Here is a 23007-nt window from a genome sequence, read left to right as displayed (position 1 = left end):
GTGTACTCGGTGGAAAGCCACCTTGTTTACAGTCTCTATAGGAAGTTTCAAGGCGGATTGCATGAATTCTCTGGATTATTGGATGGGTCCTCAGGAATCCTGGGAAAAAAAATTTGTTCACGCATGCTACGACTTTATATGTCTAGTAGTGACTCCATCACCCTGTTTTCCCTGAATAGACCATCCTTGTTGGAATCGTGGATTTTTAACCTTGGCTGTGAGTGTCTTGTTTTCTCTTTGGAGCGTGATAATTTCCCTCTGGCTGAATTCCAAACTCCCCTTTAGCCCTGCTACCTCCTCACACAACTTTTCCAGTGTTACATGGATTCCAGCCAGAGCACTAGCCTCTACTTCAACGGTAAGCAAATTGTCCGTGTCTGTAGATTAATCTGTTTTTCTTTCCTTTGTGTTATTTTGTGAGGTAGTCGGATCTTTCCATGATGGAGTAGGTTGTTCCTCTATAGCGTAAAGCTGTTGGTAATCGTCGATTTCCCTCAGGATCTCCTTAATATCCAGGTTGGCTCTTTACTGTAACCAGTTGTTTTACAAAAAGATAACAAGTCTTTCCCCCAACGACGACAGGTGTCTGCAGTACAGCCACCTAGCACTCGCAGAACACACGCAAAAAAAAAAGGAACACAAACTTGCAGTCCCAGCCTTAACGGCTAACCGCATCGTGGAATCCTTAGCAACAAAACTTTAGTTCTGGTTAAAATTTATTTAATTAAAATGTTTTAACATAAACAACAAACCGAGTGTAGACAGTACAATGTTCTGTTGCGCGCTCTGATGACGTATCTGATTACGAACAGTGCTGTTCCTATTTTCCTGTCCCTTAATTGTTTGAAACGTGGACGTTTTGTCATATTATGAGGCATGTCTTACCTTGATTTAAAGTAACACAGCGAAAATCCCACCATATAAACAGGGAGTCAATTATTTTATAGCAACTTCATCATATTCTCCAGTTCTATTGGTTTTCTTTCTTTCATTGTCTAGCAGCCAAGGCATTATCCTTGTCATATTAGCAACCCATGATAGTTGTTGCATCTTTAGAGCTCCCCTTTTTTTACATTTCTAAACAAACCATCTGTCCATCAAATCACTTGCATGTGCAGTGCACATATTAGAAAAGTGTTTTCCCGCAAATTGCATTTTTGAACATTCGCACTTAGGCCTAACGCCGTGTGCACATTGCTGCACCTAAAATGTGAAGCAATAATAGTTTATCAACATTTTATGCTAAACATTGTGATCTGTTCCATCAGCCTTATTGATGCAGCGTATACCTCCACTGCACTACTTTGATACGCATCGTGGGGATTAAGAAGCGAGTATACTCAATGCACACTGAAAAATAAGTGGGTATAGGTGTATAACTGCATATATCCTACACTACTGCAAAGGACGGACTTTTGCCCAAATAAGAAAAGGCCAGAGAGAACTAGACAAATCAAGACACATCACTTCCGTTTAACACTGAAAAGAAAGGATCTCATTGGTTGCCGTCAAAGCTCAAAGGGTGTGGCTAAATTAAAAAGGTACGCTGTTCTTTGAAATACAGTACTGCTTCTTATAATACATGTAAAATCTGCTATTTTCAGTATCTTTCAAGCTGCGAGCAATTTGTTTAGAAAGAACAGTGTGTTAACAAGAATAGAGTAGAAAGTTATAGATCAACTTTATTCCATCATCACCTCAGCAAGGTACATTTTCAACTGTTCTTGTTTTAGCCTAGGTTTATGGTCTCTCTCTAAAAACATGCATTTACACAAGCCTGTTTCAAATGACAAGTTAACAAAGGGTTAATGAGGGGTATGTGGTTAATTACCCTTTTTACCCCAAGACACTTCACAATATAACTATGTCAGCTAAAGAATGGTTTCCTGACATCCCCTGTGTACATCTCAAGCCCCACTGCTACGATTTCTCCCCATTGTGGACACTCCTATGTCTGATGAGGTTACTCCGGAAGGGGAAGCTCTTGTAACATAGTTTGCACTTGAAAGGCCTCTCCTTAGTGTGAACGGTCTGATGCTCCTTCAAATAGTTTGCCCTAGTAAAGTGCTTCCCACATGTGGCGCAGCTGTACGGCTTGTCGCAGTCAGTCCTAATATTCGGCCTCCCACGTTGTGACCCAATGACACCAGAGGAGGTAGAAGCAGGAGTTTTTGAGCTCCCTCCTTGACCACTTGCCATTGTTTGGGTGTTGCTGGGATTGTGTGCTATGTTATAGGCTAAATACTTCTCGTGGTGAATGCCCATCCTGACCCGGTCTGTATTGGTGGGGTAACCATGAGGTAACTGAGGAAGGCTAGACCCAGGCCCAGGATTTCTATGAACCCAGTCACTAGGCATTAGACAAGACCCTGAAGGAGAAGACAAACTTGCTGATAGACTACCACCAGGGGGGTCTCCCACCACTCTCTGTGAAGACTGAAGCCCAGGGTGACCTGCTCTGTTCATCATGGATACTGTGGTGTTTTTATCATAGGAACAGGAGGGTCTATCTCTATCAGCCCCAGGCCCTGCTTCATCCCTGCACTGAGACTGTGAAGAGAAGGGTCTGGGCTGCAGACTGGATCCCTGACTGGAGCCTCCGTCTCTCTGATGACCATCAGGACTGAGGTTGTTCAGTCCACCTGTCCACTGGTTGTGTTCTGTGTGGTGGTGGAGTCTCTGTCCCTCGCGGTTCGGTTCCGGTTCTGACTCGGGGAGGAAGAGCGACGGCTCCTGATCCAGGATCCTGATCAGGGGCCAGGTTTTGTGACACGCCGCTTCAGAGGTCCAGTCTCTCCCGCCAGCAACACTGGATATCAGCAGGTCCTCATGGACCGCAGACTGTAAACACAAATTGTACAGAAGAGCAAATAAAAGGTTTATATAAGAAACTCTTTATTGTAGACACAGAAACATGACATGATATTATAAAATGTTAACCACAGTCAAGCCCATCTCTAAACACTGTGATTCAAGTACCCAACAATATGGAGCCATTGGAGTTTATCATAAAAAAATTGCCATATTAAGTATAATGGAAACTCAGTCCCTGCAATGATACAAAAATAACCAAGTCAGTCAACACATTGTTAACTTTGACCATTTTGTTGAAATTAAATACAAACACTCACATAAGTACTTTGCATGTGTGTGATGCGTCTAGTGCCATAGTGTAGTGGTAGTTAGTGATTGCCGCCTGCCTGCTTGTTGCTTGCTACTTTCTGCTTTCAGCTACTGCCGCTGGCTAACCCCAAGCAACTCTGTGTAGCAAAAGGAGGAGCCATGTGCAGTGCATTCAAAAAGTATACAGACCCCTTCCCTTTCTCCACATTTTGTTATTTTACAGCCTTATTTTAAATGGATTAAATAAATAAAAGTCCTCAGTCTATACACACTACGCCATGATGACAAAGCCAAAACAGATTTCTAGAAATGTTTGCACATTTATAAAAAACAAAAACAGAAATACCTTATTTACATACGTATTCAGACCATTTGCTATGGCACTCAAAATTGAGCTCAGTGGCATCCTGTTTCCATTGATCATCCATGAGATGTTTCTACAACTTGATTTGAGTCCACCTGTGGCAAATTCAATTGCTCGGACATGATTTGGAAAGGAACATACCTGTCATATATATACATATACAGTGCCTTGCGAGAGTATTCGGCCCCCTTGAACTTTGCGACCTTTTGCCACATTTCAGGCTTCAAACATAAAGATATAAAACTGTTTTTTTTTGTGAAGAATCAACAACAAGTGGGACACAATCATGAAGTGGAACGACATTTATTGGATATTTCAAATTTTTTAACAAATCAAAAACTGAAAAATTGGGCGTGCAAAATTATTCAGCCCCTTTACTTTCAGTGCAGCAAACTCTCTCCAGAAGTTCAGTGAGGATCTCTGAATGATCCAATGTTGACCTAAATGACTAATGATGATAAATACAATCCACCTGTGTGTAATCAAGTCTCCGTATAAATGCACCTGCACTGTGATAGTCTCAGAGGTCCGTTAAAAGCGCAGAGAGCATCATGAAGAACAAGGAACACACCAGGCAGGTCCGAGATACTGTTGTGAAGAAGTTTAAAGCCGGATTTGGATACAAAAAGATTTCCCAAGCTTTAAACATCCCAAGGAGCACTGTGCAAGCGATAATATTGAAATGGAAGGAGTATCAGACCACTGCAAATCTACCAAGACCTGGCCGTCCCTCTAAACTTTCAGCTCATACAAGGAGAAGACTGATCAGAGATGCAGCCAAGAGGCCCATGATCACTCTGGATGAACTGCAGAGATCTACAGCTGAGGTGGGAAACTCTGTCCATAGGACAACAATCAGTCGTATATTGCACAAATCTGGCCTTTATGGAAGAGTGGCAAGAAGAAAGCCATTTCTTAAAGATATCCATAAAAAGTGTCGTTTAAAGTTTGCCACAAGCCACCTGGGAGACACACCAAACATGTGGAAGAAGGTGCTCTGGTCAGATGAAACCAAAATTGAACTTTTTGGCAACAATGCAAAATGTTATGTTTGGCGTAAAAGCAACACAGCTTAACACACCATCCCCACTGTCAAACATGGTGGTGGCAGCATCATGGTTTGGGCCTGCTTTTCTTCAGCAGGGACAGGGAAGATGGTTAAAATTGATGGGAAGATGGATGGAGCCAAATACAGGACCATTCTGGAAGAAAACCTGATGGAGTCTGCAAAAGACCTGAGACTGGGACGGAGATTTGTCTTCCAACAAGACAATGATCCAAAACATAAAGCAAAATCTACAATGGAATGGTTCAAAAATAAACATATCCAGGTGTTAGAATGGCCAAGTCAAAGTCCAGACCTGAATCCAATCGAGAATCTGTGGAAAGAACTGAAAACTGCTGTTCACAAATGCTCTCCATCCAACCTCACTGAGCTCGAGCTGTTTTGCAAGGAGGAATGGGAAAAAATGTCAGTCTCTCGATGTGCAAAACTGATAGAGACATACCCCAAGCGACTTACAGCTGTAATCGCAGCAAAAGGTGGCGCTACAAAGTATTAACTTAAGGGGGCTGAATAATTTTGCACAGCCAATTTTTCAGTTTTTGATTTGTTAAAAAAGTTTGAAATATCCAATAAATGTCGTTCCACTTCATGATTGTGTCCCACTTGTTGTTGATTCTTCACAAAAAAATACAGTTTTATATCTTTATGTTTGAAGCCTGAAATGTGGCAAAAGGTCGCAAAGTTCAAGGGGGCCGAATACTTTCGCAAGGCACTGTATATAAATATATATATATATAAGGTCCCACAGTTGACAGGGCATGTCAGAACAAAAAACAAGCCATGAGGTCGAAGGAATTCTCCATAAAGCTCCGAAACAGGATTGTGTCGAGGCACAGATCTGGGGAAGGGTGCTCAAAAAATGTCTGCAGCATTGAAGGTCCCCAAGAACACAGTGGCCTCCATCATTCTTGAATAGAAGTAGTTTGGCACCACCAAGACGCTTCCTAGAGCTGGCCAACCTGCCAAACTGAGCAATCGGGGGAGAAGGGCCTTGGTCAGGGACGTGGCCAAGAACCTGATGGTCACTCTGACAGAGCTCCAGAGTTCCTGTGTGGAGAACCTTCCAGAAGGACAACCATCTCTGCAGCACTCCACCAATCAGGCCTTTACGGTAGAGTGGTCAGACGGAAGCCACTCCTCAGTAAAAGGCACATGACAGCCCGCTTGGAGTTTTCCAAAAGGCACCTAAAGGACTCTCCGGTGTGATGAAACCAAGATTGAACTCTTTGGTCTGAATGCCAAGTGTCACGTCTGGAGGAAACCTGGCACCAACCCTATGTTGAAGCATGGTGGTGGCAGCATCATGTTGTGGGGATGCTTTTCAGCGGCAGGGACTGGGAGACTGGTCAGGATCGAGGAAAAGATGAACGGAGCCAAGTACAGAGAGATCCTTGATGAAAACCTGTTCTAGAGCGCTCAGGACCTCAGACTGGGGCGAAGGTTCCCTAAGCACACAGCAAAGACAATGCAGGAGTGGATTCGGGACAAGTCTCTGAATCTCCTTGAGGGGCCCAGCCAGAGCCCAGACTTGAACCCGGTCAAACATCTCTGGAGAGTCCTGAAAATAACTGTGCGGGCAACTCAGGGTCCTAGCTTTGGATGCAGAGAGAGTGGCACTGTCCCAGCGCAACAGCTCTCCCACTATAATCAACTCACGCACAGGTATCTCGTGCTTACACCACAGCCCTACAGCAGTGGAGGAATGGCGAAGGGACAGGGAGAGATGTTCACTGGCAGTCATAGCCACGAACCTGTATGTTGGCGGTCCAGGATATTGGCCACTCATCTTCGTAACCAGGACAGAGAAAATGTTCAGCAGCACCTTGGATATCTGAGCAGCCCTTTTTAGGACAGCACTGTTCAACCTAACCTAGGGAAGGGGCTAGAAAAGGTGTCTTAGAAATTGACTGCCCTACTGAATCTGGCCAGCTTACTGTGGCTGGAAGATCATCCCCCAAATGGTAGAAACACAAGCAATGGGCCTCCAGAGTGGCGCAGAGTGCAGACTCTGTCGCAGCCGGCTGCAACCGGGAGACGCATGGGGCGACGCACAATTGGCCCAGCATCATCCGGGTTAGGAGTGGGTTTGGCCAGCCGGGATGTCCTTGTCTCATCGTGCACTAGAGACTGCTGTGGCAGGCTGGGTGCAATGCACGCTGATACGCTTGCCAGGTGTATGGTGTTTCCTCAGACACACTTGTGCACCTGGCTTCCGGGTTAACTGGGCATTGTGTCAAGAAGCAGTGCGGCTTGATTGTGTTTTGGAGTACACACGGCTCTCGACCTTCTCCTCTCCCGAGTCTGTATGGACTGAAACTACCAATTGGATAACACAAAATTGGGGAGAAAAAGGGGTTAATTTTTTTTATAAATAAACAAGCAATATAAACAAAAAAGGAAAACCAGTTAAACAATGAATGGACAAAAAACTGTCACACATCACGAGAGAAGAACTCCCTTGCTGTCCAGAGAACTGAGCAGATGTAAGATCGACATAGCAGCTCTGAGTGAAACAAGGTAAGCTGACGATGGCACCATCGCTGAGTGTTTTTCTGGAAAGGGGAACCAAACGATGAAGACTAAATACAGGGGTTGGGACGTGCCATAAGAACCAACCTTCACAGGCACCTGTAAGACTTACCCTCCGGAATAAATGAGAGGCTAATGAAAATCAGGATTCCTCAACAAGACCAGGCATGCTACAATAATCAGTACCAATGCACCTACATTACCAAGCCCTGCCAATGTGAAAGAGCAGTTATACTCATCCAACAACTCCCTGGAGTGACAAACTAATCATTGCTGGAGACTTCAATGCCAGGGTGGGGAAAGAGAGCACCAACTGGCAAGGAGTGATTAGCAAAGATGGAGTGGGAACCATGAGTGGAAATGGGCTCCTACTCCTGAGCAAATACTCAGAGCATAGCCTCGCCACCATAAACACCATCGTTGGGCAAACAGACAAGTACAAAACTACATGAATGCACCAAAGATCCAAGTACTGGCACCTGATGGATTATATCATTGTGCGACAGACCGACATTAAGGATGTGAAGATTACAACAGCCATGCGTGGCGAAGAGTGCTGCACATAGAATGGTGAGAGTGATCCTTGGTATACACACCGTGCCAAACCACCCAAGACGGCACATAAAAATCTACACCCTTCCCAGGGAAGCTGCAAGATGCACACCGCAAGGCTCAGTTGCAAGGCAGCTTGGATACTCAACATGCAATCTACATCAACCCCACGGATACCCCTTCGGAAAAATGGGAGTTCAAAGAGACTGTACAGGAATCAGCAACAAAACTCCTTGGCACTAAAAAGAGAACCCACCAAGACTGGTTCAATGACAAAGATGACGAAATCACGATGCTCCTGAAGGAAAAGAACACTGCATTGTCTTTACAAAACAACCCCCAATCTGCCTCCTAGAGAAACAAGTTCAAACACTTGCAGCAAAGACTGCAGAAACAGCTCAGATCGATGCAAGATCAATGGTGAATGGGACTAGCAGAATGCACACAAATGTATGCAGACACACACTGCACCAAACAGTTATTTGAATGCCTGAAAACCATTTAGGGACCGGTGAAGTCTTGCACATCACCTCAGATCAGCAGATGGCAAAACCCTCCTCAGAGACGAAACAAGTATTGCAGAGGTGTGTGGAACACTTAAGCAATCTCCTGAACAGACCATCCACTGTCAACCCCACAACCATAAACCCGATGCCCCAAAAGGCCATCCAACATCACCTGGACGAACCACCTACACTTGAGGAAAATGAAAAAGCTATCCCCATGGTATCGAGTCATTCTGAGTCATCCTCAATAGGTGAACCTCTCAGAAGACAACCTCCCAGAAGCGCAATGTGGATTCAGGCCTGGTCACAGTGGACATGATATTTATCATCAGGCAAATACAAGAAAAATGTATTGAGCAAAAGATGGACCTCTACTACATGTTCATAGATCTCACCCAAGGCTTTTGACACGGTGAACAGGGGGATTATGGAAGATCCTCCACAAATTTGTCTGCCCGCAAAAACTAGTCAACAGTATCCATGTACTCCATCATGATGCAAGGCCAGATCCACTGTGGTGGTGATATCTCTGAAGCTTTTCCCATCTCCAATGGCATCAAGCAAGGATTTATCTTGAGCCTGATGCTGTTCAACTTCTTTCACTGTTGTCCTCAATCTCGCCACGAAGGACCTTAACAAAGAATCTACATCAGATACAGGGATGATGGTTCAATCTACAACCTGTGCAGGCTAAGAGCAAAGACCAAACCACAAGAACCCTCTATGCTGATGACTGTGCCCTACTTGCGCACACAGAGGCAGACCTCCAGTATTTATCAGACAACTTTGATAAAGCTTGGGAAAAAACTGTAATCATCAACCATCAACCCTGTCCAACCCAGTGGTCTCCAGCATCCACCTAAGTGGATCCGAGCTCCAGAATGTCGCCCACTTCACATATCTGGGGAGCACCATCTCCAAGGACGGCTCACTTGACCAAGAAATAACTAGCAGAATTCAGAAAGCAAGCCAGTCATTGGGAAGGCTGAGGAACAGGATAACAACATCACTCTTTCCACAAAAGTGAAAATCTACAATGTGGTAGTCATCATAACTCTGTTGTATGGTTGTGAAACTTGAACCCTGTACAGTCGCCACTTCAAACAGCTGGAGACATTCCATACACAATCTCTGAGATCAATTATGGGTATCCGGTGGCAAAGCAAGGTCTCCAACCTGGAGGTACTGCAGAAAGCTAACAGCACCAGCATTGAGGCTACCAAAAACAGAACCTCAACTTCTGCAATATCCAGCCCAGCCAACTCACAGACATTTCCTCTACCCGATCCATCTGGCACTCAAACGCTCACCACATTTCCTCTACCCGATCCATCTGGCACTCAAACGCTCACCGCAGTAGACTACTTTGAGCGGGACAGAAACAACTATCTGCAGCCAGAGAAAAGCGTCATACCCGCACAACCGCGCTCACAACACCACCAGAGGCACGTCTGTCCCTCATGCTTCAGTCTGCTCTTCAAAACGGACTCCTGAGCCAATCAAGAACCCACAACAGAAATGACATCCACGAGTCGTCATCGTCGAAACCGACGAACTACTAGAGAGAGATAAGGGAAATTCAGTCCCTGCAATGATACAAAAATAGCCAAGGCAGCCGACACCTAGTTAACGTTGTATTTAACAAAATGGTCACACATACTCACATAACATGAAGTACAGTACTTTTATTGCACAAAATTATATGTGACAAGTAGAATAACTTTTGTCACTATAGTAACACTTGACCTTTTCTGTAAATCTGGTACCCTTGCGTTGATAAAATGAATTTTAGAATACTTAGGAAAAGGTTCAACATTACAGTACACACATCTTTACTTTACTACTCCATGTCAAGTAAACATTAATTAAGGCACTATCATTATTTGACTATAAAACACCAGTATCAACCTAAGGTTGTCACTCTTCATCCGTGAAGCATTTTCACAGAAACCATCACACCAACCATCACCATATAATCTACTCTGCCTCATCATCATAATAATACATTATATTTGGCAGATGCCTTTCAGTGAAATCTTACATTAAAAGTAGGCCTACATTAAATAAAGTGCTGTACGAAAGATCATAAAATCAAGTGCATCAATCCAATTAATATTTAAATAAAGGACCAGATGAAACAGGTCAGATAAAAAGAGGGAGGGATTGGGTAGAGGATACGAATACGGTTTGGGGTGCGGGTTAGTGGGACACATATAGTGCATTAGGAAAGTATTCAGAACTTTTGACATTTTCCACATTTTGTTACGTTACAGCATTATTCTAAAATTGATTAAATTTGTTTTTTCCCCTCATTAATCTACACACAATAACCCATAATACCCCGTAATTTTTTTGCAAATAAAAAATAAGTAACAGAAATATTCAGACCCTTTACCTAGTACTTGGTTGAAGCACCTTTGGCAGCGATTACAGTCTTGAGTCTTGGGTATGACACTACAAGCTTGGCACACCTGTATTTGGGGAATTTCTCCCATTCTTCTCTGCAGATCTTCTCAAGCTCTGTCAGGTTGGATGGGGAGCGTCACTGCAAAGCTGTTTTCAGGTCTCTTTCAGGTCTCTTCAAAGATGTTCGATCAGGTTGAAGTCCGGGCTCTGGCTGGGCCCCTCAAGGACATTCAGAGACTTGTCCCGAAGGCACTCCTGTGTTGTCTTGGCTGTGTGCTTAGGGTCGTTGTCCTGTTGGAAGGTTTACCTTTGCCTCAGTCCAAGGTCCTGAGTGCTTTCGATCAGGTTTTCATCTAGGATCTCTCTGTACTTTGCTCTGTTCATATTTCCCCATAGCACGATGCTGCCACCACCATGCTTCACCGTAGGGACGGTTCCAGGTTTCCTCCATATGTGACGCTTGGCATTTAGGCCAAAGAGTTTACTCTTGGTTTCATCAGACCAGAGACTCTTGTTTCTCATGGTCTGAGAGTCCTTTTCGGTGCCTTTTGGCAAACTCCAAGCAAGCTGTCATGTGCCTTTTTACTGAAAAGTAGCTCTGGCCAGTCTACCATAAAGGCCTGATTGGTGGAGCGCTGCAGAGATGGTATCCTTCTGTAAGGTTTCCCATCTCCACAGAGGAACTCTGGATCTCTGTCAGAGTGACCATCAGGTTCTTGGCCACCTCCCTGACCAAGGCCATTCTCCCCTGATTGCTCAGTTAGCCCTGGCCAGCTCTAGGAAGGGTCTTGGTGGTTCCAAACTTCTTCTACTTAAGAATGATGGAGGTCACTGTGTTTTTGGGGAACTTCGATGCTGCAGAAATGTTTTGGTACCCTTCCCCAGATCTGTGCCTGGAAGCAATCTTGTCTACCGACAATTCCTTTGACCTCATGGCTTGGTTTTTGCTCTGACATGCACCGTCAACTGTGGGACCTTACATAGACAGGTGCGTGCCTTTCCAAATCATGTCCAATCAATTGAATTTACGACAGGTGGACTCCAATCAAGTTGTGGAAACATGTCAAGGATGATCAATGGAAACAGGATGCACCTGAGCACAATTTCGAGTCTCCTAGCAATGGGTCTGAATACTAATGTAAATGTGTTATTTTTATTTATTTTTTATAATGCGCAAAAAAATCGAATGAATTAAATAAATTAAAATCTCACCCATCTACACACAATACCCCATAATGACAGTGACAAAAGTGTGACATTTTTGCAAATGTATTAAAAATGAAGTACAGAAATGTAATTTACATAAGTATTCACACCCCCGAGTCAATGCTTTGTAGAAGCACCTTTGGCAAAGATTACAGCTGTGAGTGTTTCTGGGTAAGTCTTGCAGAGCTTTTCACACCTGGACTGTGCAACATTTGCCCATTTATCTTTTCAAAATTCTTCAAGCTCTGTCAAATTGGTTGTTGATCATTGCTAGACAATCCGTTTCAGGTCTTGCCGTAGACTTTCAAGTAGGAACATTAATTTTCCACTCAGGAACATTCATTGTCTTCTTGGTAAGTAACGCCAGTGTAGATTTAGCCTTGTTTTAGGTCATTGTCCTGCAGAAAGTTGTCTGGTGGAAAGCAGACTGAACCAGGTTTTCCTCTAGGACTTTGCCTGTGCTTAGCTCTATTCCATTTATTTTTATCCTGAAACTCCCCAGTCCTTCACGATTACAAGCATACCCATAACATGATGCAGCCACCACAATGCTTGAAAATATGGAGAGTGGTACTCAATAATGTACTGTATTGGATTTGCCCCAAACACAACAGTTTGTATTATGCAGTATTACTTCAATGCTTTGTTGCAAACAGGATGCATGTTATGGAATATTTGTATTCTGTACAGGCTTCCATCTTCTCACTCTGTCTATTAGGTTAGTATTGTGGAGTAACTACAATGTTGTTCATCCATCCTCTGGTTTTTCTTATCACAGCCATTAAACTCTGTAACTCTTATTAAGTCACCATTGGCTTCATGGTGAAATTCCCGAGAGGTATCCTTCCTCTACGGCAACTGAGTTAGGAAGGACGCATGTATCTTTGTAGTGACTGGGTGTATTGATACACCATCCAAAGTGTAATTAATAACTTCCTCACGCTCAAAGGGATATTCAACGTCTGATTTTATTTATTTTTTTTACCCATCTGTCAATAGCTGCCCTTCTTTGTGAGGCATTGGAAAACCTCCCCACTCTTTGTGGTTGAATCTGTGTTTGAAATTCACTGCACGGCTGAAGGACCTTACAGAAAATTGTATGTGTGAAGTACAGAGATGAGCTGGCCATTAAAAAATCAAGGTATTATGTGACTTGTTAAGCGACTGTTTACTCTTGAACTTACAGTTCAAATCAAATCAAATCAAATTTTATTTGTCACATACACATGGTTAGCAGATGTTAATGCGAGTGTAGCGAAATGCTTGTGCTTCTAGTTCCGACAATGCAGTAATAACCAACAAGTAATCTAACTAACAATTCCAAAACTACTGTCTTGTACACAGTGTAAGGGGATAAAGAATATGTACATAAGGATATATGAATGAGTGATGGTACAGAGCAGCATAGGCAAGATACAGTAGATGGTATCGAGTACAGTATATACATATGAGATGAGTATGTAAACAAAGTGGCATAGTTAAAGTGGCTAGTGATACATGTATTACATAAGGATACAGTCGATGATATAGAGTACAGTATATACGTATGCATATGAGATGAATAATGTAGGGTAAGTAACATTATATAAGGTAGCATTGTTTAAAGTGGCTAGTGATATATTTACATCATTTCCCATCAATTCCCATTATTAAAGTGGCTGGAGTTGAGTCAGTGTCAGTGTGTTGGCAGCAGCCACTCAATGTTAGTGGTGGCTGTTTAACAGTCTGATGGCCTTGAGATAGAAGCTGTTTTTCAGTCTCTCGGTCCCAGCTTTGATGCACCTGTACTGACCTCGCCTTCTGGATGATAGCGGGGTGAACAGGCAGTGGCTCGGGTGGTTGATGTCCTTGATGATCTTTATGGCCTTCCTGTGACATCGGGTGGTGTAGGTGTCCTGGAGGGCAGGTAGTTTGCCCCCGGTGATGCGTTGTGCAGACCTCACCACCCTCTGGAGAGCCTTACGGTTGAGGGCGGAGCAGTTGCCGTACCAGGCGGTGATACAGCCCGCCAGGATGCTCTCGATTGTGCATCTGTAGAAGTTTGTGAGTGCTTTTGGTGACAAGACGAATTTCTTCAGCCTCCTGAGGTTGAAGAGGCGCTGCTGCGCCTTCTTCACGATGCTGTCTGTGTGAGTGGACCAATTCAGTTTGTCTGTGATGTGTATGCCGAGGAACTTAAAACTTGCTACCCTCTCCACTACTGTTCCATCGATGTGGATAGGGGGGTGTTCCCTCTGCTGTTTCCTGAAGTCCACAATCATCTCCTTAGTTTTGTTGACGTTGAGTGTGAGGTTATTTTCCTGACACCACACTCCGAGGGCCCTCACCTCCTCCCTGTAGGCCGTCTCGTTGTTGTTGGTAATCAAGCCTACCACTGTCGTGTCGTCCGCAAACTTGATGATTGAGTTGGAGGCGTGCGTGGCCACGCAGTCGTGGGTGAACAGGGAGTACAAGAGAGGGCTCAGAACGCACCCTTGTGGGGCCCCAGTGTTGCGGATCAGCGGGGAGGAGATGTTGTTGCCTACCCTCACCACCTGGGGGCGGCCCGTCAGGAAGTCCAGTACCCAGTTGCACAGGGCGGGGTCGAGACCCAGGGTCTCGAGCTTGATGACGAGCTTGGAGGGTACTATGGTGTTGAATGCCGAGCTGTAGTCAATGAACAGCATTCTCACATAGGTATTCCTCTTGTCCAGATGGGTTAGGGCGGTGTGCAGTGTGGTTGAGATTGCATCGTCTGTGGACCTATTTGGGCGGTAAGCAAATTGGAGTGGGTCTAGGGTGTCAGGTAGGGTGGAGGTGATATGGTCCTTGACTAGTCTCTCAAAGCACTTCATGATGACGGAAGTGAGTGCTACGGGGCGGTAGTCGTTTAGCTCAGTTACCTTAGCTTTCTTGGGAACAGGAACAATGGTGGCCCTCTTGAAGCATGTGGGAACAGCAGACTGGTATAGGGATTGATTGAATATGTCCGTAAACACACCGGCCAGCTGGTCTGCGCATGCTCTGAGGGCGCGGCTGGGGATGCCGTCTGGGCCTGCAGCCTTGCGAGGGTTAACACGTTTAAATGTCTTACTGACCGCATGTTTTCGTTGCAGGCCGTGTCAGTGGCACTGTATTGTCCTCAAAGCGGGCAAAAAAGTTATTTAGTCTGCCTGGGAGCAGGACATCCTGGTCCGTGACTGGGCTGGATTTCTTCCTGTAGTCCGTGATTGACTGTAGACCCTGCCACATGCCTCTTGTGTCTGAGCCGTTGAATTGAGATTCTACTTTGTCTCTGTACTGACGCTTAGCTTGTTTGATAGCCTTGCGGAGGGAATAGCTGCACTGTTTGTATTCGGTCATGTTACCAGACACCTTGCCCTGATTAAAAGCAGTGGTTCGCGCTTTCAGTTTCACGCGAATGCTGCCATCAATCCACGGTTTCTGGTTAGGGAATGTTTTAATCGTTGCTATGGGAACGACATCTTCAACGCACGTTCTAATGAACTCACACACCGAATCAGCGTATTCGTCAATGTTGTTGTCTGACGCAATACGAAACATGTCCCAGTCCGCGTGGTGGAAGCAGTCTTGGAGTGTGGAGTCAGCTTGGTCGGACCAGCGTTGGACAGACCTCAGCGTGGGAGCCTCCTGTTTTAGTTTCTGTCTGTAGGCAGGGATCAACAAAATGGAGTCGTGGTCAGCTTTTCCGAAAGGGGGGCGGGGCAGGGCCTTATATGCGTCGCGGAAGTTAGAGTAACAATGATCCAAGGTCTTTCCACCCCTGGTTGCGCAATCGATATGCTGATAAAATTTAGGGAGTCTTGTTTTCAGATTAGCCTTGTTAAAATCCCCAGCTACAATGAATGCAGCCTCCGGATGAATGGTTTCCAGTTTGCAAAGAGTTAAATAAAGTTTGTTCAGAGCCATCGATGTGTCTGCTTGGGGGGGGATATATACGGCTGTGATTATCATCGAAGAGAATTCTCTTGGTAGATAATGCGGTCTACATTTGATTGTGAGGAATTCTAAATCAGGTGAACAGAAGGATTTGAGTTCCTGTATTGAAGTCGGAGGTTTACATACACCTTACATACAGTTGAAGTCGGAGGTTTACATACACCTTAGCCAAATACATTTAAACTCAGTTTGTCACAATTCCTGACATGTAATCCTAGTAGGAATTCTTAGGTCTTAGGTCAGTTAGGGTAACCACTATTTTAAGAATGTGAAATGTCAGAATAATAGTAGAGAGTGATTTATTTCAGCTTTTATTTCTTTCATCACATTCCCAGTGGGTCAGAAGTTGACATACACTCAATTAGTATTTGGTAGCATTGCCTTTAAATTGTTTAACTTGGGTAAAACATTTCAGGTAGCCTTCCACAAGCTTCCCACAATAAATTGGGTGAATTTTGGCCCATGCCTCCTGACAGATGGTGTAACTGAGTCAGGTTTGTACGACTCCTTGCTCGCAAACGCTTTTTCAGTTCTGCCCACAAATTTTCTAGAGGATTGAGGTCAGGGCTTTGTGATGGCCACTCCAATACATTGACTGTGTTGTCCTTAAGCCATTTTGCCACAACTTTGAAGTATGCTTGGGGTCATTGTCCATTTGGAAGACCAATTTGTGACCAAACTTTAACTTTAACTGATGTCTTGAGATGTTGCTTCAATATATCTACATAATTTTCCTGCCTCATGATGCCATCTATTTTGTGAAGTGCACCAGTCCCTCCTGCAGCAAAGCACCCCCACAACATGATGCTGTCACCCCCGTGCTTCACGGTTGGGATGGTGTTCTTCGGCTTGCAAACCTCCCCTTTTTCCTCCAAACATAACGATGGTCATTACTGCCAAAAAGTTATATTTTTGTTTCATCAGGCCTGAGGACAAAATGTATGATCTTTGTCCCCATGTGCAGTTGCAAACCTAGTCTGTTTTTTTTATGTCGGTTTTGGAGCAGTGGTTTCTTCCTTGCTGAGCGGCCTTTCAGGTTATGTCGATATAGGACTCGTTTTTACTGTGGATATAGATACTTTTGTACCTGTTTCCTCCAGCATCTTCACAAGGTCCTTTGCTGTTGTTCTGGGATTGATTTGCACTTTTCGCACCTAAGTACGTTCATCTCTAGGAGACAGAACACGTCTCCTTCCTGAGCGGTATGACGGCTGTGTGGTTCCATGGTGTTTATACTTGCGTACTTTTGTTTGTACAGATGAACGTGGTACCTTCAGGCATTTAGAAATTGCTCCCAAGAATGAAACAGACTTGTGGAGGTCTACAATTTTTTTCTGAGGTCTTGGCTGATTTCTTTTGATTTTCCCATGATGTCAAGCAAAGAGGCACTGAGTTTGAAGGTAGGCCTTGAAATACAAATTATGTCAATTAGCCTATTAGAAGCTTCTAAAGCCATGACATCTTTTTCTGGAATTTTCTAAGCTGTTTAAAGGCACAGTCAACATAGTGTATGTAAACTTCTGACCCACTGGAATTGTGATACAGTGAATTATAAGTGAAATAGTCTGTCTGTAAACAATTGTTGGAAAAATGACTTGTGTCATGCACAAGGTAGATTTCCTAACTGACTTGCCAAAACTATACTTTGTTTACAAGAAATTTGTGGAGTGGTTGAAAAACGAGTTAATGACTGCAACCTAAGTGTATGTAAACTTCTGACTTTAACTGTATTTAGGCTTGACATAAAAGGGTTGAATACTTAATTCCACTTTGACATTATGGGGTATTGTGTCTGTAGGCCAATGTAATTGTGTAACAACAAAAATGTGGAAAAAGTCAAGGGGTGTTAACTGAATACTTTCAAGGCACTGTAGCTATACTGAGAAGACACAGGGGTCGGGGGGTTAAGTAGGACAGAGTCAATGACAGACCGCAGGCAATAGGCATCCTTGAAGAGATGTGTTTTTAGGAGGTTTTTGAATGAGAATACTGTGTCTTCATATTGTATGTGTGGGGGGGGGGGGGGGGTGCATTCCAGAGCCTGAGGCAGAGCAGTTGAAGGTTCAGGCAACCATGGTGGAGAGGCGGCAGGTATTCTAGCATTTAAGAGTATTGGGCCAGTAACCGAAAATGTTGTTGGTTCGAATCCTTCAGCAGACTAGTTGAAAAATCTGTCGATGAGCGAGGAAATGATTCCTAATTGCCCCAGTATTGCCGTCAATAATGGCTGATCCCTGGCTGTGACCTCACTCTCCCAGAGTGTCTCAGATATAAAAAAAACAAACATATTTCCATTTCACATCTAACACTGGTTAACCTCTAATACATGCAGTGAAACAGGACAAATATAAGCACCCCCTATTTGACCTGTGAATGGGGGGTGACATGGAAACCAGCAGAGGAGGAGCAGAAGGGGCACGTGCTGGGTGAAGGTCAGAGAGGTAGGTGGGTGCCAGGTTGTGGGGTGCTTTGTAGGTGTCTGTCTTAAAGTTAATACGGGATTGAACAGGGAGCCAGTGTGGATTGATGAGGATTGGTGTGATGTGATCGGTTGATCTGGCGCAGGTGAGGATTCTGGCAGCAGAGTTCTGGACCAGTTGAAGTCGGTTGGTGAGTTTGGGAGGCAGAGTGTTGCAATAGTCCAAACGGGAAGTGACGAGGGCATGGATGAGGGTTTCGGTCCAGAGTGACACCGAGGCTTTTGACTTGTGTTGACAGAGGGACCGGGAAACTATCTATGGGGATGCTGAGGTTGTACTGGTGTAAGTAGGTGGTGGTGGATGTCATGGATTTTCAGGAACTTGTAGCACTGTTCAGGGGAGGAGTCTGCAGGGAAGCTGTCAGGAGGCTGAAGTAGGCGGTTCGCTGTGGAGAAGGGGACTTTTTGGTTGTTTTTACCAGAGTTGATGAGGTCGGAGTAGTAAGATGTTCTTGCAGCTGAGAGGGCGTTCTTTTATATTTTAACAGGTGATCTGTTTGTGCTTGAGAAGGACGTACCAGACCAGTCCTCTTGCAGCCGTCCACTGGCTTTTAACTGGCGTATCTCGGCGGCGTACCAGGGAGCAGTGGATGAAAGAGACTGAGCAGGTTTTGAGGGGAGCGAGGGAATCCAGGGAAAAGGAAAGGCAGTCATTGCAGTTAGTGATGAGGGGACAGGGAATAAGGACTGGGGTATGTATTAATAAGGCTCATGAGATCAGTGGGGTTTATGTCATCATACTCATCTTTTCCCTCAGTTCAGCTCTTCCAGTTCCTTATACATCCAAAACCAACATAATTAACTACAAACTAACTAGTACTACATTACATGTCACTATACACTATACTATACATTGGCCATGAGCATTTTCTGCTGGTGTATCCTGAGGTAGCTCCTCTCTGACAACCTCTTCCTGCAGTGCGTACAGGCAAACATTCTTTCTCCTGTATGGACCTTAAGATGATCTTCAGGTGGGAGAACCTCTTCTCACACTGGGTGCAGCTGTAGGTTTTCTCCCCCGTGTGGACCCTCTGGTGCCTCTTCAGGTTGAACGAGCGGGAGAAACTGGCCTGGCACAGGTGGCAGCCGAATGATTTCTCCCCCATGTGTAGCCTTTGGTGGAGCTCCACCTGTTTAGGGAAAATGAAGACTTTCCCACGGGAAGCGCTTCTCTTTTCCACCAGATCTACTGACAGTGTTACTACTACTGTCATTTGTCAATGGGCTTGTGTATCCATTTAGTGTTGAGCACCTGGCATTGTCTGAGGTCTGGTTTAACAATAGGAGAGTGTGAGGAGAACGAAGGCCAGGTAGTGTCTGTGATGTCACAGGGTCCATGTTCCAGTTGATAGATCCTATAGAAGGCAGGCTGTTAGGGGGTTAACCTGAGGAGTCATCAGTCTCTCTGAATCCCAACTATAGGAGCAGGACGGAGCATCGCTAGCAGAGTCTGTGTCTGTTCTCTCCTACCCCTTACGGACACCTCCCCGTCCCCGCAGACCAAATCCACGCCTCGCCCTGGTCTCAGCAAGTCTGTTGTCATGGAGACTAAGTTCAGATGTGGTTTTGTGTTCTACTGTCTGTTTCTGGTTGTGGTTAACAGTGTTGTTCCCCAGCCCAAAGTTGAGGACGCTGTCCCATCCACTGACCTCCACTATGTTGTCCCGCGGGCCCTTGGCTGCACCTGTCTGGGTCTGGGAATCCAAGATGGCCGCCCAGTCTCCTCTGTCATCCTCCAACCAACCACCTGCAGAAAGAGGTTATAAAATAAACATGGCAGAGAGAACTTTACATATGTTTTTTTTTTGGTCAATTACCTGGTCAAGTTCATACGTTGTGTTTTTTTATGTAAACATAAAATTGCATTGATTTCATTTTATGTAAGTGCACCACTATTCCCATTGAATATCTATTACTGTATGTAGGCTATATGTATTTCTCTCTTACCTTGCTCCCCCATCTTTAGTCCACTCAGCAGATCAATGCTCTCTGGTCCGTCTTCTACTGTCTCCTCTTTGACCAGCAGCAGATCAGGCTTCCCATCCTCCATGTCTACTGACTGTAAGAGATACAGAGTGAGAGGATGTTGGATCAAGAATGAGGGATTGCTATGAGTACTATGCAAACGTGTTAATTGATTTGATTAGTTGACAGTCTTTAATGGTTTGATAATTCAAAGACATGGTCCCACACTTAAGACAAAATTAATCAAGACCTGGGCCCGTATCCACTGTTGGGTTTTGAGAATGTGAAATATACTTATTCATGTCACTGACGGAGTGCTGAAGTTTAGAGGGTCTACACCAGAAGTTAAGGGTTATAGGAGGAAGGTATATAGTGTGTGCAATTAAGCTTGGAATGTGTTGAGTGCAGAGAAGCGATTACATGTGGCAGGCATTGATAAGGGAAAAGAGCCATGGCTTAGTGACGGAGGGGGGTTGAGGTCAGGTCAGCTTTAGGGAGAAATAGAAGTTTATGGCCCATATCACTAGTGTCCTGCCTAGCAGTAAAGAACAATGTTTGTACAGATGGGTAGGAGGAGACTCAGCCTAGGAGAAAGGGTTAAATATCAGTGCTTGTGTGAAATGTCTTTTGTCTGAATCCAGCTGTTTGGTTAAGCTTCTCTAGTGTCCTTTGAGTTATTTACTCTGAAAATAAGAACCTAACACCACAAAGCATCTAAGAGTAAGAGTGCTGATCCCCACTTGTCTATATAGTCTTATTCATTAAGATCTAAAAGGCAAAGACAAAACTGATCCTAGATCAGCACTCTGATCTTTGTGGATACAGATCCTGACCTAATACCATTCAGACAGTAGTTTACAGTGGGCTCACCTCAGTGAGACTGTGTGTGGTCCTGTGCTGCTCAGCTGGTTCCTCTGTGGGTTCAGGAGGAGGTGTTGTCTGGTTGTCCTCCATGACCATGGTCCCCTCAGGGTTCCCCAGACCCTCCTCACACCCCTCCTCCTTCACCAGCAGCACCTCTGGACTCTCCTCCTCCTGGAAGAGACAGGTGATACAGACATACACTCCCTCAGGTACGTAAACACAGATAATAAACACTTTCAACATGGAGTGCTTACCCATCCCCACTGTTTGAGTCCTATACTGTAGTTACAGAATGACTTCATTGTTAAACCCATCATGGTGGACATAAGATGTTGTGGGTTACATTTTGACGTGTACAGTAGGTGTTAGTGTGTGGATATATTTTTTATATTTAAGTGTATATTGGTTATATAGCGCTGTCATGTTTATGCAGAATAGACTGAGATCAGATGTGATGCATACTAAATAGAGTCCCAATGAAAGTCTGATTAAAACATCCCATTTTGTGTTCATTAAACAAACAAGTTTTAAATGACACCATATGAAAACCACACATACCCGTCTCAACAAAAAAATGTGCATGAACTTGATAAACTGTAGGGGCTGTGGTATATGGAGGGGGTGGTATATGGCCAATATACCATGGCTAAGGGCTGTTCTTAGGCACGATGCAACGCGGGATGCTAGGACACAGCCCTTAGCCGTGGTATATTGGCCATATATCACAAACCCCCGAAGTGCCTTATTGCTATGATAAACTGGTTACCAACGTAATTAGAGCAGTAAAAATAAATGTTTTGTCATACCCGTGGTATACAGTCTGATATACCATGGCTTTCAGCCAATCAGCTTTCAGGGCTCGAACCACCCAGTTTATAACAGGCTATAGGCCTAGGCCATACAAAGTGCTCGGAGAAGCACAGGGAAAAGTTATACGTCTAACTTTTCTAACGAGTTTTTGCGCTGCTGGGATGTTGTAAATAAAAACTAGGCTACACTGCAAGTGATATTCCAATCATGAGCCCTGGCCTTCCCTGCTCTTGCTGATGTAAACCTTTTTGTGCTGTCTAACTAACGGCTGTGCTGTGTATGGTGGCACTTCACGAGGCAAGTCAAAGGCTTCTTCAGAAAATCATTTTTGATTTGTCCATAATATGCAATATACTGTATCTGTGGAGGGACTGGTAAAGGGTGGACCTAGTGCTATTGTAGGATTTAACTGTACTGATTGATTTTGACACTGTTGTCTGTGGTGATAGTTAACTGTGGAGAGGACCGTATTATGATTTTTCAAAGCCGACACCGATTATTGGAGGACCAAAAAAAAGGCCGGTGCCGATTAATCGGCAGATTTTTAAAAATGTATTTGTAATAATGACAATTACAACAATACTGAATGAACACTTATTTTTAACTTAATATAATACATCAATAAAATAAATTTAGCCTCAAATAAATAATGAAACATGTTCAATTTGGTGTAAATAATACAAAAACCAAGTGTTGGAGAAGAAAGTAAAAGTGTAATATGTGCCATGTAAGAAAGCTAAAGTTTAAGTCCCTTGCTCAGAACATGAGAACATATGAAAGCTGGTGGTTCCTTTTAAGACGAGTTTTCAATATTCCCAGGTAAAAAGTTTTAGGTTGTAGTTATTATAGGAATTATAGGACTATTTCTCTCTATACCATTTGTATTTCATATACCTTTGACTATTGGTTGTTCTTATAGGCACTTTAGTATTGCCAGTGTAACAGTATAGCTTCCGTACCTCTCCTCGCTCCTCCCTGGGCTCGAACCAGCAGCACAACTACAACAGCCACCACATCGAAGCAGCGTTACCCATGCAGAGCAAGGGGAACAACTACTCCAAGTCTCAGAGCGAGTGACGTTTGAAACGCTATTAGCGCGCACCCCGCTAACTAGCTAGCCATTTCACATCACATCTTTACACCAGCCTAATCTCGGGAGTTGATAGGCTTGAAGTCATAAACAGCAGAGCTGCTGGCA

General features: G+C 44.3%; 2 protein-coding genes across 5 annotated transcripts in view; both read right to left on the bottom strand.

The window, feature by feature from the left end:
* The window catches only part of LOC110534616 (oocyte zinc finger protein XlCOF7.1-like), a 1104347-nt gene that overhangs the window by 1069354 nt on the left and 11986 nt on the right, over nt 1–23007 (bottom strand). The gene's annotated exons all lie outside the window — the stretch shown is intronic.
* LOC110534686 (zinc finger protein 250) lies at nt 1658–20235 on the bottom strand. Its single transcript, XM_021619618.2, has 3 exons — nt 20118–20235; nt 19820–19917; nt 1658–2841 (listed from the first exon to the last, which is right to left on the bottom strand). The coding sequence occupies exons 1-3, from the start codon at nt 20218–20220 to the stop codon at nt 1921–1923; spliced, it is 1122 nt and encodes a 373-aa protein (XP_021475293.2). The 5' UTR covers nt 20221–20235; the 3' UTR covers nt 1658–1920.

The sequence above is a fragment of the Oncorhynchus mykiss genome, chromosome 10 (assembly GCF_013265735.2).
Source record: "Oncorhynchus mykiss isolate Arlee chromosome 10, USDA_OmykA_1.1, whole genome shotgun sequence".
Taxonomy (NCBI): Eukaryota; Metazoa; Chordata; class Actinopteri; order Salmoniformes; family Salmonidae; genus Oncorhynchus; species Oncorhynchus mykiss.
The sequence above is the reverse complement of the archived record's forward strand: the minus strand, read 5'-3'. Positions and strand labels throughout refer to the sequence as shown.